The sequence below is a fragment of the Linepithema humile genome, chromosome 4 (genome assembly GCF_040581485.1).
Source record: "Linepithema humile isolate Giens D197 chromosome 4, Lhum_UNIL_v1.0, whole genome shotgun sequence".
Taxonomy (NCBI): domain Eukaryota; kingdom Metazoa; phylum Arthropoda; class Insecta; order Hymenoptera; family Formicidae; genus Linepithema; species Linepithema humile.
The window spans coordinates 29,230,693-29,248,634 of record NC_090131.1 but is presented as its reverse complement, the minus strand read 5'-3'; the positions used below and the strand labels follow the sequence as shown (position 1 = coordinate 29,248,634).

The 17,942-nt window shown below is 35.4% G+C and overlaps 4 protein-coding genes across 9 annotated transcripts; 1 reads left to right on the top strand and 3 right to left on the bottom strand.

Annotated features, from left to right (window-relative positions):
* Positions 1-57: 57 nt before the first annotated feature.
* Positions 58-3,108, bottom strand: BBS1 (Bardet-Biedl syndrome 1). Its single transcript, XM_067354195.1, has 7 exons — positions 2,671-3,108; positions 2,368-2,545; positions 1,965-2,174; positions 1,432-1,727; positions 1,091-1,340; positions 833-1,012; positions 58-715 (listed from the first exon to the last, which is right to left on the bottom strand). Exons 1-7 carry the CDS (start codon positions 2,682-2,684, stop codon positions 89-91), a joined length of 1,755 nt encoding a protein of 584 aa, XP_067210296.1. The 5' UTR covers positions 2,685-3,108; the 3' UTR covers positions 58-88.
* Positions 3,109-3,250: 142 nt separating this feature from the next.
* disp (dispatched) lies at positions 3,251-9,483 on the bottom strand. Of its 3 annotated transcripts, none has more exons than XM_067354186.1 (11): positions 9,115-9,483; positions 8,760-8,950; positions 8,503-8,643; positions 7,504-8,178; positions 7,035-7,422; positions 6,748-6,946; positions 6,284-6,668; positions 5,598-6,209; positions 4,924-5,224; positions 4,532-4,832; positions 3,251-4,436 (listed from the first exon to the last, which is right to left on the bottom strand). In XM_067354186.1, exons 2-11 carry the CDS (start codon positions 8,895-8,897, stop codon positions 4,199-4,201), a joined length of 3,378 nt encoding a protein of 1,125 aa, XP_067210287.1. In that variant the 5' UTR covers positions 8,898-8,950; positions 9,115-9,483; the 3' UTR covers positions 3,251-4,198. The 3 variants fall into 3 exon arrangements, with proteins under 3 accessions (XP_067210287.1, XP_067210286.1, XP_067210288.1); XM_067354185.1 differs by having other exon boundaries at positions 9,119-9,483; XM_067354187.1 differs by having other exon boundaries at positions 7,035-7,419; positions 9,119-9,483.
* A 147-nt stretch (positions 9,484-9,630) lies between these two features.
* On the top strand, positions 9,631-13,066 carry Nup50 (nuclear pore complex protein Nup50). 2 transcript variants are annotated; one of them, XM_012369002.2, is made up of 5 exons: positions 9,631-9,865; positions 10,318-10,493; positions 10,568-11,541; positions 11,616-11,756; positions 11,835-13,066. In XM_012369002.2, exons 2-5 carry the CDS (start codon positions 10,326-10,328, stop codon positions 12,139-12,141), a joined length of 1,590 nt encoding a protein of 529 aa, XP_012224425.1. In that variant the 5' UTR covers positions 9,631-9,865; positions 10,318-10,325; the 3' UTR covers positions 12,142-13,066. The 2 variants fall into 2 exon arrangements, with proteins under 2 accessions (XP_012224425.1, XP_012224426.1); XM_012369003.2 differs by lacking the exon at positions 9,631-9,865 and adding an exon at positions 9,899-9,991.
* Positions 13,067-13,210: 144 nt separating this feature from the next.
* Positions 13,211-17,603, bottom strand: LOC105673396 (protein lin-9 homolog). Of its 3 annotated transcripts, none has more exons than XM_012369000.2 (7): positions 17,476-17,603; positions 16,279-16,627; positions 15,899-16,192; positions 15,359-15,776; positions 14,943-15,289; positions 14,616-14,862; positions 13,211-14,534 (listed from the first exon to the last, which is right to left on the bottom strand). In XM_012369000.2, the coding sequence occupies exons 1-7, from the start codon at positions 17,492-17,494 to the stop codon at positions 14,343-14,345; spliced, it is 1,866 nt and encodes a 621-aa protein (XP_012224423.1). In that variant the 5' UTR covers positions 17,495-17,603; the 3' UTR covers positions 13,211-14,342. The 3 variants fall into 3 exon arrangements, with proteins under 3 accessions (XP_012224423.1, XP_012224422.1, XP_012224424.1); XM_012368999.2 differs by lacking the exon at positions 17,476-17,603 and adding an exon at positions 16,943-17,438; XM_012369001.2 differs by lacking the exon at positions 17,476-17,603 and adding an exon at positions 16,882-17,020.
* Between the last annotated feature and the right edge of the window lie 339 nt (positions 17,604-17,942).

Below are 17,942 nucleotides of genomic sequence, written 5' to 3'. Positions count from 1 at the left end.
AATAAGTAAAACCCGATTGTTGAGAAATAGGTTCTTAAAACACGAGACAATTATCAGTTTCTTTTAATAACTTTAATAATCGTACTTTTCAGACTTCGAAACTTTCCTCAGCTGCTGGCAATATCACAGTTGTTACAGCCAAGGGTTTCGGATCTGACTTCTTGCATAATAATATCTTAACTTTTCCCGATATTTGACTTTTCAAGTTCGCGCTAACGGTCAGAGATACAGGTACGGCGTTCGGCAATAAAGGTAAATCCACCACACGTGGTCTCACTTCGGTGTCCTCAGCTCTGCAGAGGATATACAAGTCCGTGTAGGATAAATCCTCGGAGATGTTCGTCACTATAATGCGAATCATATAATTTGGACCCAAGCCGAGGACGTTCGGCTCTACCGTGATGGGATTCGGTCCCGACGCTTGATTCTCACTTAATTGTTCGGACGCTTGTTTCGCCGTCGTCAGGCGTAGACGAAGAAAGCCTTGCTGAAATGTATTATGAATCTTCTTCGCCTCGGCCCTCTCCCTTATCGTTTGATCGACGAACAATCGGGTTTTCTTCGGTATCGAGAACTTGAACGTGTTGAACGACGACGGACTCGACGTTAAATTGTTCACGTTGAAGTCGGCGGTGCGCTTCAGAATCTTCATGCACAAGCCACCGCCGACGGTCACCATAGCAATTGTCCGTTCTTCTTGCCCCATTCGTCCGTACTGCGAAATAAAATTATGTAGAAGAAATTATGTATAAGAAATATCGTACGAGTGCTTTTTCCTATTGTGCTAAACATCAATAATATCTTACACTTTTGTAAAAGTGACCAAAAGTACCTTAAGAGCGGACACGGGCTCTAGAATCTTCACCGTGTCCACGTGATGTTTCCCGTCATAAATGCGGATTCCGTGTCCCGCTGTGCTTACAGCGAGCAAAGACAGTCCATTCTGCGGCACCGGTAAGCTCGCTAGGTCCAGTATTATGCCAGGGATGCTGATGTGCCACATTTTTGTGCCCTGTGGAAAATTTGTGCCCCACGTTTAACATGCTTCGTTGCAGAAGTTCTTAGAAAACATATGCATTTGCAAGCGTACCTTTTTCGAGAATCCCATTAGAGTGCCATCCATAACAGCCACCGCCGCTCCTTCGGAGGTCAGAACGGAAATGGCTACCGCTGGTGCGGGCAACGTTTCCCAAAGTTTCACGGGACTTCCTCTCCGAATTACTCCTATTTTTCCATCCCTTCCAATCATCATCACGCGACCGTCGCCTGTCCACAAACCGTAACAGGCAAATGCCACCGGCGGCCACTCCAGCTGATGCTTGTCCATAACTGAAAAAGCTCTGCGTTGCGATCATTAAACGATACATGTAAGAAAGATGATTCTGAAATGTTTCACGCACGCGTTTCTCCTCGATTGTGCAAGACAAGTACCTGGGATCTAAGATGAGAACTTCACCAGCTTCGGTTCCTAATATAAGACAACTACTGGCAGGATCGTTCCACGAGTCCCTTCGGATAACAGCGATCGCTGTTAGCGCGTTGGCTTTAACAAGCGGCACTCTTCTATACTGCTCGGCGAAGCTTAATCGTAGATTGCTGTCCATAGATAAGAACTTTAACGTGCGAGGTGAAAGAAACGCCGCACCGAGTTCCTTCAGCAACAACTCCAAATCGTCCACGAGTGTCAGTACGTTTAGTTCCTCATCCAGTCCGCATTTATGCCAAATCTGAGGCAAATGAAAAATTCACGTGAAAAACAGTCCTTCTCATCGAATTTAAAAATTAAATTACCAATAGCTCTTAATAAATCAAAATTTAAATATCTTCAAAAAGCATTTAACTTGAAATTCTATGCCAAGGTTTTGTTGATACAAAGATCCAAAATTTGCGAGTCTACTTAAATTTAAATTTTATAAAATTATCATATATTGTTACTATTTTATATGGCAATGAAATATATATACCTCTCGTTCCTTTGGATGAACATCAATATATGGTAGACAGTACTTGAAAAAAGGTCTCATGTTTTTGTACACGTAGACATTGGCCCCAGCTCCTACAGCCACTACGCACGACCGAGGTTCTCCATTTTCCGTATAAAAACCAACTACACCACAAGGCGGATCCACCATGCTATGTTCGGTTACCTGATCGCCTCCTTTGTACACTCGTATCTAAAAACAAGTAGACAACACATAAATTTCACAAAATAAGAATAAAGAGGGTAGTTTTAGTCATAAAATACATCTTTCACCCATTAATATTTGCGTTATGTAATTGACTTTGTGAAACCACGACGATTAAAATCATAAAATGCACCAATATCTAATCTTTTATAATTATTTTCACACATTATAAGAAATATACCTTTGTGGAATCACTCCCAATTGCTCCTAAATCAGCGCAAATGAGCCTGGCATCACCATCGCCGCTTACATCCAGCATGTCAAGACCTCCTGGTAGAGCGAATAAACCAGCACTTGGTTCCCAAAGCGCTTCCAGCCAGCGACTCGTACCGAGTCCTCCGAGAGACTTGTGGTCCGCTCTACAAAAAAATACATTCAATAAATGATGCCAAAATAAGACTTTCGATAATGTTGTATCCTTTTTTACGGTAAAGTAAAAAATCGATTAGCAATATCTGAATAAAGATTGAAGAATGTTCTTTACCTCAAACCATGCATGATTAGAATTTCACAATTTATCTTCTAGTGCAAAAAAATTGCGTAAACCTGCTTACAACTCAAAAATATCAAACTACATATCAATTTTCCTGCTAACAGTATATATAATATTTACTTCCATATACATAAAGCACATTTGGTTAAAGTAAATAGTCGTCTAACTTTACACATGTTTTGCCAATTTCACAATTGTAGAATCGTTTAAGTGACAATTAAACCGATGATCAAAAACAAACACATATATATCGCCACTACAATAACAGAGTGCCATGCGCTTTGTTGCTGCGTTTGTTTCCATAGAAACCTTTATGCATGCGCGGCAAACTCATATTTCGACAAATTGTTTTTCAATATAATAATTATATAAACTGATTTTTTACGCACCGATGAAAAATCAATTGTAACAATTATATAAATTTCACATTGATATATTCATATCAACGATCTTTAAATTGAGAATACTGTTTTTTGGCAATCTCACATTGTAACTTACACACATGCAAGTTTTTACACGCCCACAAATCACTTCACACAATTAAAAAATATACACTTATCGCAATCATATGTAATTGTTCATAAGTACAGTCAATTTTATTTAAACTTGATACAAAAATAATTTCCAATATTATATCTGTAAAAGAAAACTATACTAAATTGTTTACAATAAAAAATAGTTTTATACTGAAAAAGGAATAAAAAAAAAATATATGTAAATATATATATATATATAAAATTACCTTATTGCTACTATATTTCGGTACAAATTATATGACGGATAATCGACAAACATCTAAGTTTAACAGAAAATATGCCGGCATTTACATTTATTACCGCGTAATACTGATGTTGATAAATATTAAAAAAAAGGAACATATCACCTATGACAGAGAATATATCATCGAGATTTCATCATTTAATCTCAACATGATTTCCAATCGATATTATTTACGATGTTAGAGTTAGATCCACGTCATATACGTTTTTAAAAATTAACAACTAAAATGTAAAGTATAAAAGAGATCAGATCTTGTATTAGCGAGAAATTTGAGCTTTGTGAATAGTATTTACTGGAAACAGGAATAAGCATTTTCTGTTTGTCCTCTTCTCGCACATAAGTCACACATACATTTTATCTATAATTTTGCTATTTCGATCCGACTTCAAATCCCAACTGTCCAGACACGTAATACCTTAGCCTATAGCCTCTCGATAGACCCGAACTTAAGCCCCTTAAATGTGGAGCAGAAATTCGAATTGTTCAATTCGTTGAAAAATTCCGCGCAATAAATCTGCCTGCACTGTACACATACGTAGATGTGAATGGTAGACCATATGTCGGAATGACCTTAAAGCTATTTGAACACAGCCAACAGTCAATAATTATACGATATTACACCTACGTACAGGATAACACGTGGATAATTGTTTTACACACTGTTTTACAATCTGAGAAAGTACACGGTCGATCAAGACGGAGAGGCGGAATCCTCAAAGAATCGAATAATTTATATTTCTTATTTTCGCAGTAATGTCGAGACTGGAGATGGCGGCAATGAGGGCGACGGTGGCCTCGCCGCGAGAGTTTCCAGTTCGCTGCAGTGAAATTGACATACAGAGCTGGAAGTGCTTATGGTTGATTCCGACTGCATTCCCCGTGCTTTATAAGTCTTTCTCACGTGATTGTTATCCTTGCCCGTTTCAACCACGCTGTTATCTCTGTATTTGGAGAAACAAACTGATAGTATCTTAAACCTGTAATTTAAATAATTAGTAATTAGTTCGTTATGTAATTTATATATATAACGATCAATTGTGTCTTACTATAATTCCGAAATATATTTACTCACTTGGAATATTCATACTGAGCAAAGTGCAAAGATGGCCCTACAACCGCTAACATTGAACACAGGAATAATGTGGCGTATATCCAGCTGATCGCCATTACGATTAATAAAAATACACCGATTTGTATATACGCTAATACATGAGAAGGTAACATTAAAGCGCCTGCCGCTCCGCTCGTAATCGCTGCCATAAGAGTCGGACCGCCCATTTGTTGCAGTGCCGTTTTCACTCGGTCCACTCTGATCTCAGAAGCGCATTCCTTATAACTAACGGCATAATGCAAACTGAAATCCACAGCGAGACCTAATAAAAAAAAATGATTGCGATTATAAATCTGAGCACATGAAAACATTCTTTAGGTCACTCAGTCGAATTTTATTCCATTTATTCTCACCTATCGCTGTAGATACTGCAATGCTCTCTAGGATGTTGAGCTTCCATCCAAGAAGAATAAGTGTAGCAATAGTTACCATTATTGCAGAACCAATAGCTAAGATAGCATACAGGCTAACAAGAGGATTTAGAGTCACTAACGCCAGTATTATCAGAGCTAAAACCAACGATACACCCACTGCCTTTAGAGTACCTTCGTAAAGTACACGTTGTAGTTCGTAAAATTCGAACTGGCTAAAAAACCACCCTCCTTGCATTCCTTTCGGCGCACTTCGTAATTGATTTTGCATCCAGTCTTCAACCTGATTGAATTCAATGATTAAAACTGCTTTAGAGAATTCAAATATTCTTTGCTTCTCTGCGATAACAGAAGTCGACACCATTGCGAATTCGAAAATTTGTGCCAAAATCATGGCTATGCATTTCAGTTATTTAAAAAATGTTCATGATAAATGTTTGTGTAATTAAATACTAAAATACTGTTCCCTGTGTAATCTTTCTTTCAAAAATTTAATTTATTAATAAATTATTAAAGATAAAAATCTGCTTAAATTACTACTGAAATTTGCAGCTATGATTTTGATACAAATTTTCGCATCTACTTCGCAGTGTTGACTTGTGTCATTGCGGAAAGACATCAATTCACACATACAACCAGCGATAAACAGTACTTGCCTGACGAACAAATTTGTCCATGTTTGCGAACGAGTGAGAATATACATATGTACTGTCGTATTCGACGATAACTAATTTAATTTTAGGCGGTGATTTAACCATAAGCGTGTCATTTGACGTTTGTTTAGGCAATGGTTCCTTTTCAAATTGTACAGTTGCAAAACCATTATATTCCTTATATTCCTTATATTCCTTTAAAGCATTCCAATCAATATTGTCCTTCAAATACGGTGTGCGTTGCAAACTGGCGCTATGTTCGGCTGCACATTGTCGCAGAACACTGGGCTTATACGGAAATTTACTGGTTTCGCAGCAGGGTGTATAATCAATTGTAGGATCAACAGGATCCTGACATCTTTTCTGCATCCACGAATGTAACGGTTCGATAAAGCAATTAGGCAATAGAGGTCCCATGGTACTGCGATAGAAAGGTTGACTCCGTAGATTTCGGCAAAACTTTAAGAGCCAAACTTGTGACTCTTCATCAGAAATGTCAAAAGTTTCATCCCAGTCCAGTGTGCCCTTGTTAGCGGGATCAAGGTAATCACCATTGTCAATTGGATTTAGGCCAAATACAAATCGCAATGGTAAAACTTCGGCGTCTTTGCCATCCTGCATCAATCAAGAGTACAAAATTTTATAAAAGATTTTATAAAAAATACATCTATGAAATAAATCAAACTTACCTTCTCCTGTTCAAACCAGAACTTCCGCCGATATACCATATCATACTGTTCAAATAAATGTGAACTGTGGAATAACTGAAAATCCTTATGATCTGGCAATTGCAAGCCTGGATAATGGAAGACGATAACGCAAGCTATTGTTGCTAAAGTTCCCAAACTCAATAACCAGAACCATCGCAAGCGAATGACTATTCCGGTTAGAAAGGCAGTAAATCCCGCCGTCACTGTATCTCCGAAGGATCGCAAGGGACGAATAATCTTTCTGGTAATGAAATTGACGGGAGATAAAGCGGTTAATTTATAACGCTCTGACACAATTACACATGCCGGTAACCACGTGACCATCAAGAAGAAATTAGCGATAACTGTAATGCCTGCAAATAAACTATTATACACAAATTATTAGAATGCACGACAATTGAGAGCAATGTACGATGAAAATGCTGTACAGTAAAAATTAATACCTGAAGCAATTGATGGCAGACACATTGCTAATAATTGAAGTGAAAAAAGCTATTGCTGTAGTGAGAGATGTGACGAACATAGATGGAAAAGCATATCTCATCGTCTCTTGCACCAAACGGACTAATCCGCCAGGAAGCTTTTGCTGTTTTTTCGATTCCCACACTTTGCAATATATAAATGCATCGTCTGCCCCAATACCTGTTAAAAGATTTCATTTATTATAGTATAATATATTTATAGTGTAAATTTATAGAGTAATACGTTGTGTATGTATATAAATACTAACCCACAGCTACAACAACGGCCAACAAATTCATAAATGGAAAGAATTTAATACGCAGGACAAGAGAGTACACTGCGTACGAAATACCAAGGCTAAATAGCACTGCGAAAATCGTTGTTATGGTCAAAATTATAGAGCCAGTATATGCCGAAATGCAAAGAGCAACAAAGACAAAGCCGCAGATTAACAAACTCGAATCAGATACTAACAGTCGATCGAACAATATACTTTTTAGGCCAAACTCTATGCCTTGAACACGAAAGTTTCCATACTTTAAGTCATTACTGTCTAATTCTTTGTAAAAATTTAAAGTTGCAGAGCTTTTTGCAATCGGAAGAAATAACATAGCAGACTGTAACGTTGAATTTTGTCTCTTTTTCAGATTTGCCTTCTGTAACAATCAAATAAATATTAAAATGGAAAAGAATGGACATTCATATTGAAGTAATGTTAAAACCAAGTATACACTTACCGAACTTGATATAAAATCAACGTCCAAAAGAAAGTGCAGCAAATGGTAAACTGCATTTTTCGCATAACATTCAGATGGCACATGTTTTTGGCAATTGTCATTTTCCTCACAATTAGCCGATAACTGACGATTGTGATAATAATCAGCGCATTTTTGTAAAAGTGCTTTTACACTGCTCAAATCATTTTCCGTTACACCTAAACATGAACTGCGATTCGATAATAACGCAACATAATTAGCTGGTGACCAACTCCGACAACATTTTTGCCCATTACCCTCTCGCGCCCTTTGACACAGAGATGTAAAGTGAGCATTAGAACGAAGTACATCGTCAATATGACATTGAGCTAATATACCATCTGTGGACCACAAGTCATTTTCTTCCAAATCCACCAGGTCCGAAGTACCAATTATAACACGAGCATACACGTCACCTGGTAAATTGCAAAAAAAATTGTCACTATTGACGTGATCTTGATTCTTATTCTCTATTATAATATTATTTAGGCTTTTTGAATTATGCGATTCCTTCTTCATATCTTTAGGCTTCTCGCTCGTTTCTTTAATACTTGTGTCATTTTGTGGCATTTTAGATTTCTTCCCTTTAGGCTTTTTATATGGTTTTCCAAAAACTTCCTCACTAGTCACAGTCTTATTTTTTATATGTAAATCAGACTGCAAAATTAAGTTGGTATATTTTAATAATACATTTTGCTGATTACTCACAGTACGTTATTATACTAACATTTCTAAATAAAAATGTCTGGTTAGTTTCTTAAGTGTTATGAAATAAAAACACATGACCATAATTTATGTATACATAAGAAACAATTTATGCAAAGATTATAGATACTGTTTTTTAAATCCAAATCTGCAGTCAAAATTTTTAAATTCTGAATGATAAACACAGTATAATGACTAGAAATTTAAATAATTCTATGTAAAATTTTTAGAATTAGGAATATAAAATAATCGGAGGAAAAGTTTTAGCATTTATACCTCAAGTTTTTGTTGATGAAGCAAGTGTTGATAATACTCCAAAGGATCAATAGTTAGTTGTCCATTAAATTTTACAGAGTCAATTAAATTCTGCCAGACAGTGATCCTTTGCGCTAAAACTGTACCTCTTGCTTCGAAACCCTATAACATAAATATTTAAATGTAATGTAAATTTAAGTATAAATACTTTAAGTACACACAGAATTTTACAATTCTAAATCTTTTATAAACTTTTACAAAGATTTATTTCTACGTACCGCTATAGGATCCGAAAAATCTGGAAGTTTTTGAGTTGTAAGCGGGATAATGAGACATACTGACGAAAATACAAATACTATCATCAAAATAGCATACGGATGATGAGCAACTACGCGAGAAAACCACGACGCTTCCATTTCTATAATTTTTTCTATTTCTTATATTTTCTCCTTTAAATGTATCATAACCCCTATGTGAAATAAATAGAAAATGATCAATATGATTAATAGAAATTTGTCATCATAATTTACATTTTTATTAAGTAGTGGAATTTGCAATAGCATTGAAATATTCTTTTACGATAAAGACAAGTTTCTCACATATACAATTATTCGTCTCATTTTACTCAAGTACCTACAGCCATAAAATATTCCTCATAGAATGCTTCTGTGATTCCTTGTATTATATAGTCTGTAGTTTGTATATAATTTTAAGATTATCCAATTATTAATATCTAACAAGTGGCGAATACACAAAGAGACGACTATAGAAACATAACAATCCGTTAAATTGTTCATAACCGTCTCAATATTTCTTTCTTTATCTTCGTATTATTTTTCAGTCATTTTATCAATTGTATTCCTTGAGAAGAAATTTTATTTGTTTATCTATATTTAATAATAACACGTGTTTGCACCAATTTAGACTACAACGATGTACCGAATGGTACAATCCACGTAGCTTCGAAAAACCAACGGACGTGCACAAACGAAGGAATACATAGATTCGTGTGATATACCGAAAATCATAAATACTTTATCGCAACAAAATTTACCAAATTTGGACAATTTTGAAACACTCGCAGCTTTTTGCACTAGCGGCAGAAAAGTCACTAGAAATTACTGGTGGAATAATAATAATAAAATCGCTATGCAGCAATTGGCACCAATTGCCGCGTACGAAATAGCATGAGACGAGATTGTCGCGGCAAACATTTCAATTCCTTCGATTTTAGGTAAGCGCAATAAAAATCGATATCCCCGTTGTCCGCAGCCGTGAGATTATGCAGTGACCTTTACATCTCGTTTCCGAATATTGTTCAATCACCGAGAGAATAAAATCGTTTGCGCCAAGACGCCTGCCAAGAGGACAGTTAGTTGGCGAGGTACGTATGAAATGCTCCTTACCGGGGATATCACTATACATTGTAACATAACCTAGTTTGAGAAATTGTATTAACAATAATTTTAAATAATAAATTTTATACATAATCGAAGTTTACAAAGCTTAAGTATTATGTTTTATTTTTAAAATAGTATCTTTTTGCAAAGCAGCAGCACTTATTATTTTTAACATATACAGTCATGTTTAAGACTTAAAAATTTTATACTTAGAAAATATATTGTGATCCATTGACTGCACCCAAACGATTGAGAATTAATAGTGACGATATATATAAATTACAATCTTGTCTTTATTTTACTTTTAATAAAAAATGTTGGTTGTAACATTTTTCAAAGGAATCAGTCATATTAAGTCTATCAAAATTTTGTTTTTATTTTTAGATAAATAACATGCTTATTTTGTATTACAATTTAGTCTTTTTTTCTTGTACAGCACAATAAATGAAAGAAATGGCAAGCAAACGATCAGCAACAACAGAGCTGAATCATGACAACTGGAACGAAGAAAATGAACCAGAGGAGGCAGGGACATTTGCGAAAGCGTCGAGTGATATACTGGAGAAAAGAATTATAAAAGCGGCGAAACGTCGTTTGCCGCCAATGAGGGATGTAAGTATATGATTTGATTCTTTTGTATGGATTATATTTGTATTAATTACTATTTTATATAAACTCGATTGCAGGGAACTGATTCAAAAAGCGCATTTGGGACATTTGCAGGTTTTAAAACTACTCCTGTAACAAACCCTCCTGTTTCATCTCTATTTAGTTTTCTAGCTAATACAAGCGCCACTTCTAGTACGACTTCTGTTGCACCAACAATGACTGTAAATACAAGTAGTAAAAATATCGCAGCTAATGGTGCTCCTAAAACTGCTGAAAACGATGCAAATAAGACAGAAGGTACTGCTAAAGTGCAAACACTGTCCAGCACACGTTCCAGCAAGAAAGTTTTGACTGGGCAAGAAAATGAAAAGACAAAGAGTCACTCCTCAGATTATTATGCGAAGCTGAAGGGATTGAACGAAAGCGTTGCTACGTGGATAAAAACTCACGTAGATGAGAATCCTTTTTGTATATTAACACCTATTTTTAGGGATTACGAGAAATATTTGAAAGAGATTACATCGAAAGAAGAGAGCTCTAAACAAACTTCGCATATTCCACATGTGACACAGGTTCGACAAAACGATAACGAAAAAGATAAAAATATTGAAAAGAAACTTGACAATTCTTCCTTTGCTAATTCAAACGCTAATGCAAAGTCTGCTTCAACAACAGCAACAGAATGGAAACCCGAGAAGTCGATATTGTTTTCTAACATTGCTGCATCTACCAAATTAATATTCAGTAATACAGAACAAAAAACAGAGAATTCCCCTAAATCTATGTTTAGTAATGTAGACGTAACTGCTGATAAAAGTAGACCCATTTTCGAAAAAATGGAGTCAAATGTTGCCAGTAAGAGTATATTTGGCAACCCGGAAAATAATCCATTCTTACACAAACCTTCTACCACTTCAAATGATGGGAAGACTGACGAGGAAGAAGCGAAATCCACCGTGAAATCTGTAGCTCCCACTTTTCCAGCTTCCACTTTTAGTTTCGGACAGAGTTCCACCACCAGCAATATAACTGCTGGATTTAGCTTCGGAAGGTAATTTATTTGTCAATTTGATTAAAGCTTGTTAAATTAAGCGAGATACAAATATAGATATTGACGATTTACAGTGCAAAGCCGTTCTCATTTGCACCACAAACGGTCAAGCCACAAGATTCTGAGGACAATGAAAATAAGGACGAAGAAGATGAAGAACCGCCGAAGCCAGATTTTAAACCGGTAACTGAAGAAGGCGCAATTTATGAACAAAGGTACATCAATGGTTCAAGTTATTCTGATATTATAACATAAATAATTATTAAACGACCGTGATAACTTTTCCTTTTCAGATGTAAGGTCTTCGTGAAGAAAGATGGCAATTTCGGTGACAGAGGTGTCGGGATGCTGTACCTAAAACCGACACCAAATGGTAAAACGCAGTTAATAGTACGTGCCGATACTGCTTTGGGTAATTTGTTACTTAATACCCTGTTGACCCAAAGTATTCCGATTAAGCGTATGAATAAGAACACGATAATGTTGGTCTGCTTACCAATGCCGGACTCTTCGCCGTCACCAGTTCCAGTCCTCTTAAGAGTGAAAACTAGCGAGGCCGCGGATGAGCTACTTGAAACACTAAATACACATAAAAAGTAAAAAGTCGTGCAAGAAATAATCGCAAATAATTCGCGAATCTGCAGAAAGCCATTTCTTTGACCTCATATGCAAGAAAAGAATGCGAATTCTTGCAGATCGAGCACTGAATCTTCCCTTCTAATGGTTCCCTATAACATTACAATTACTGAATTGCATTGATTTTTATAGATAGTGATTAACTCCAGTACTCGCTAAAACGAGACAATTTGATTCAACGATTACATGTATTCTATAGATCACTTTTTAGCAAGGAACACAAGTCGGCGGTGGAAACATTTTTATAAACCTGCCTTATATTCCAAATCGTTTTTACTTTAATCTTTAAAATGTTACACGAGTTTAGAATTGCAAATGTAAAAAAAGTTTTTAATTTGACCACGAATTTTAGGTCACATTTAAGACGACTTGGAATATAAGATCAAATTATGATAATTGCTTCAAAAGTCGATTTGTATTTCTTACTGAAGAGCAACTGCAATTATCTATCACGCAGGTACTAAAAGGTTAAATATAAATCTTAATTCATACGTAATGAAATATTTGTTCATTATTAAATGTAAATTTTGCATCGAACTTTTTTTTTTATCTTAAAAAATATAAATTTTGCAATCGCCTAAAAGAAGACTTTAAACACGTTACGAGTAAATTTGAAATAAACAGAGGGACTCTATTAGAAAAATTTTTCTTCGCTGTTACTTCATTCGCAAATACTGTACAAAAGTGTAATTAATGTATCCTCGTCTCCTTATTAGGTCCTGTCTAGTAAAAGATAATAATTTAGTAGATTCTGAAAGGATATCCCGATTTATACAGATGTGACACTTCGGAATGAGCGTTGCTAGTGGTTGTAAGCAATGATGTAACTGATACATTGGAAATATATATGTACATAGTAAAAATACAATGTATATTATAAAACAGGCAACCTGTTCGTGTAATATTCAAATATCCTATACTATTAATTATATAAGAGTGCAAAGAAACTGGAAATTATATGAAATTGCCTGATATCTTCACAGTATTCTTTTTATGAAAGGGATTCTTTGATGGACTTGTACTATAATTATAATTATTGTAAGATAAAAAATATAATTCTACGAATTTGACTAATATTACATCATATAGTGAACACAATTTAGGTAATGATATGAAATAGATTGCACATATTTGAAAATCGATGAATGTACGGGATAAGGAGACATTTATTTTAGTACTCGTAAGATTCTGATTTATATATATCAAATTTTTACTGTTAATTTGATATACATTTATTAGACGTATTTAGTGAAATTATTTGTATTCTGAACATGTCTTTAATCAAAAGTATATTTTCTTTGGATCATATACGAGTATATACGAGTATATTTATATACATATCCTCGCATATACAAATATATAAATATACAAGGAATATATTAAATGAATTTGTAATCTTTGCATATAATACGCGAGAAAAATAATATCGCTACGAGTGATTTTAAAATGCAAAAAGATTAAAAAAACATTCTTATTTCTTGTTAGATTACGATAAACTATTATAATTAATAGAACTTCTACTATAATTAATTATAATTAATTATAATTACCTGCAACTTTTAAATTATCCTTGCACTGGTTTTATAAATATTTTTTTATAGTACATAATTTGTATAAATCCATTACACAAGGATAGAAATTTTTTTAGATATCAGAGAAATACTTTGTTTTTAGTATTTCGCAATTTGTACACTACCGTTGCATTCGATTCCATAGCGTTGCTGTTTATAAATATAATCGAAATATACATATAATATGTAAAAATCTGAAACATTAATATATTTAGATATTTATGTTTTAAGATATTAATATATTCAGCAATATTCAACAATACACATATTGTTCCTCTAAGTATCTTGTGAGTGTACTGTGAGATTAAAGAACAAGTCCGGAAATACATTCTTAAAAAAAATCAAGGACTTCCGTCCTTAATTTTTTTTTGCGTATGTATTTACAAAACTAATATAATTGCTTAAATCCTATATACGTGTGAACATGCGATTTACATAACAATATAATATAACATGGCCTATACACGAGAGATGAGAAAATAAAGTTTGATTTCTTGTTTTCTTTTATAAAAAAATCCTGGTGCCGTGATTGCCCGTAATATTCATCAATTACACTGTACATTTCGTAAGAATATTTGTACGACGGTGTCTCTTTCAAGTTCTTTGTGCCATAAACGGCGTTAGAGCACCTATCTGTCCTAGGCCTAATTGAATGTGTTGCATATGAATTTCTACGCAATTTTGAAATACTTCTTGATTCTGTGGACTAAGCTTCGCTCTTATTTGCTCCATAGTACCTTGTAACACTTTCAGCTCGTACGCATTTCGATTAGAATCCGATAAACTCTGTGAGAAGAAAGCCATCTTTAGTGTCAGACATATGAATACAGTAGAAACTTGCGTATCTAATATATCAATTTATCTTACTTTCACTTGTAACATAAGTGCAGTCAAATCCGTTATCAACTGATTCATCTTTCCCGGCTCTTTGTCGTTCATCATATTATTTCGAGCAACCATATCCGCCGCTTCCTGCTTGCACTTTTCTCGCAGATGCGACGGTGCTAACATCGCCGCTACGCTGGGCTCGGGTGCCATCTCTTGACACAACTCTTGTATCTCATTCAGAAAGTCTTGTAGAGCGCCGTTCATTCTTTCCAATTCAACGACAATTCTGAAAACAATAAGACGGCATAAAAATAAATATATAAATAAAATACACAATATGACGAATTATATATATATATGTCTTACCCTGCGTATTTTCGTTCGAAATCAGAAGGCAACAATTCTCCAAAAGAATGTCTCTTCTCAACTTCTCCGTTCATTTCCTTCAACTTCGTGATTTTCGTTTTCTTAGCTGCTAATATTTTATTCACCTTCACCATTAACTCGAGTAATCTCATCGGATAACCATTCATAGTGCCACCGGTATGGGATTTTTTCGGCAGAGACACCGAGGCATTGGATATTAAAGGATCATTGGTAAGTCGCGGTGATAATTTCATCGAGTACGGCGATGTCGGTACGTATTGTAAAGGTCGTGGTCTGAACTTTTGAGCGAACGATGCGACGCTGATTGTTTCAGGTGGTTCGTTTGACTGTAAAATAAAAATACACACATTAAAGCAAACTCAAAGGAGTTTTGACACACGAAAAACAAGACGTACCAAGACTTCGTAATCAGGCACACTGTGTGTTCCAAGTCCAGCTCTCTCAAATGTAATTCTGTATGTATTATTACTAGTGTCGACGGCATCGATGCTCCCAGTGAACAATCCGTCTTGCGGTTTTCTCAATCTTGCCGTCACTTTTGTACCAATCACTAACTGTAACGGTATTTCGGATGGTAAATCCTTATAACTGCTTATGTCTGCTGTTTTTCTTTGCTGCAGCAATCGTATCTTATGCCTCTTTCTTTCAAGCTCGCGTCTCTCCTCCTCAAAGAACGATTGTGAACATCTACGTGGCTTGCCCATCATCCTTCGAATTTTACACCATTCCACGCGAGTAAGCTTGCGAGTTTTCAATTGCGGAAATGATTCCTTCAGACATATCATGAAGTCGTTATCACCCTCGAATAACACTCTGCAAAAATATTATGGTAAAGTGATCGTTATATATTTCCACATTGATGTTTTCATATTTTTCCATATAACTTTATATTTCTATCAACATTAATCGCTTTAATATAATTATTTTATACATACTTGTCAATATTGCTGTAGAACCATTCATAACACACCCATTTATGTGCCTTTGGCAGCTTTAATAAATTTCTCAGTCTCATGCCAATTTTTTGTCCTATTCTACGATCAGGTGATGCAGGTTGTGGTGGCTTATCGAAGTCCTTCTCTTGCTTAACTGGTGTTGTCGAGTGTTGCAAAAGTGAGCCTGTGCCTTTCTTCTGATCACTCATCATCTTTCCTTGCCTCTTCATTGGTGATCGTAACATCTTCCTAGGAGACTGTTTAGCTTCTATGCTTAAAGGATCCTTCTTAACTCTGTAAATATGATTATTGCACATTCAATTAATTAACTGAGTCTACTTTGCTATTTATTTAGATATTATCACAAAATAACAATTTACCTGTGGTGTGGATGATTAATTAAAACATCATCGTAAAATAATTTATTCTTTTTTCTGATTCTTACTGGCATCCCTCTGCGATTTAATGCTTGTACAGGTTGGGTCGGTGGGTTTGGTTTAGCAGGCGGTTGAGTGCCTACCCTTTGTAAACCTAAAGCAGCTGGTCCTAATTCCGGTATCGGTTCTAACTCCTCTGTATCCATTTGTAGATCCGATGGATCTATCGAATGATTTGAAATTTGCTGATCGTCCATGTCCATTATATCATCATCCATTATCTCTGTTTTAATTTCATCCACTGCTGGATACCCGCCATTCTTTATAGATAGCAACGCTTCTGCAGATTCACCTGCAAAACAAATTTTGTATACATAAGTGTGATTAAATAAATTTCTTAAAATCAAAATGTAAATATTGTATTCTAGAGTGATCTATAGACGTAACAACCAATGCTCTAAAAAATTACTTCATTGCTCATATTAAGAAAAATCAGTAATAACATACACAAAAAATTTATATCGTGAAAGAATAAAAATAGAATTTCATTGAAACTTAATAAATATGCATGTAAGTGTATAACAAGCTTCAATACATCAGACATACATTTGTTAGAAACTTAAAAAAAAAGCTGAATTGACTCATTGTAGAAAACAAGGAGACGCACTTCCATCTCCTCGCGAGCATGAGGCTTTGTATTTCTCGAAGAGAAATTCAAGCGTTGAGCGTCGGAACGTCGACATAAAATTCGCAAGTTTGTAGTGACTCGCGAAAATATCTACCGTACGAGATATTCATACGACAGAAGCGACATAACCAAACTCGAGTGTTTGGTAAACAGTCTGCGCGGGTAACGTTCGAACGGGCGACCGAACTCGCGTTGCGCGACCGCCGTTGAACGGCAGGTCGCGGTGCGAAATGTGGACATCTCGCCTTCGACCCGGACATCCGAGTATCGCTATCCCAAGGATCACGATCGTCCCGCTTGAATCGTATGTTGGCGATTTTTGAAATTTTAAACCCGATACGCTCACGATTGCTGTTCGAACAGCGATTGTGACCGAGGCGAACGCGTCAGCGGGTGCGCGATCTACCGGATCGATAAATCGGGAACGCGAATTCCGCCGAGCCTAATTTCCAACGGCCATCGTAGCCGGGCGTCCTAATAATTTCCTCGAAAATAAGTTAAAGTTTACTCACTTTCAACTACGTCCGCCATGTTGACATCAGTGATGCATCATGGGTACATACGTACTTCCGATTCGGGATTCATATTCCGCCATCTGCGTGATTAGATTCGGTCGGTTCCTTTCCACTGTTTCCGGAGTCGCTGCTTGCGCGCATTGTTCTCAAGTTTTGTTAGCGCGAAAATTCAAAAGGATAAAAATTGACGGATTTTCTCGCTTGATGAATTAAGAAGTTTTATAACTTCATAAGATGTTAATGTGCAAAATATTATGCATCTAATCGCTTAAAATATCTCTATACTTTTGATGATACGAAAAAATATGTCAAAGTGGAATTATTTAATTCTAAAATAGAGAAATATTGTAAAATAAACAGAATATTTTAAATAATGATATAAAAAATAATTAAGACCTAGAAATTATAACCTTTTGTACTAATTAATTTTTTTAATATTCTTTTAAAATGCTTTATATTTTGAT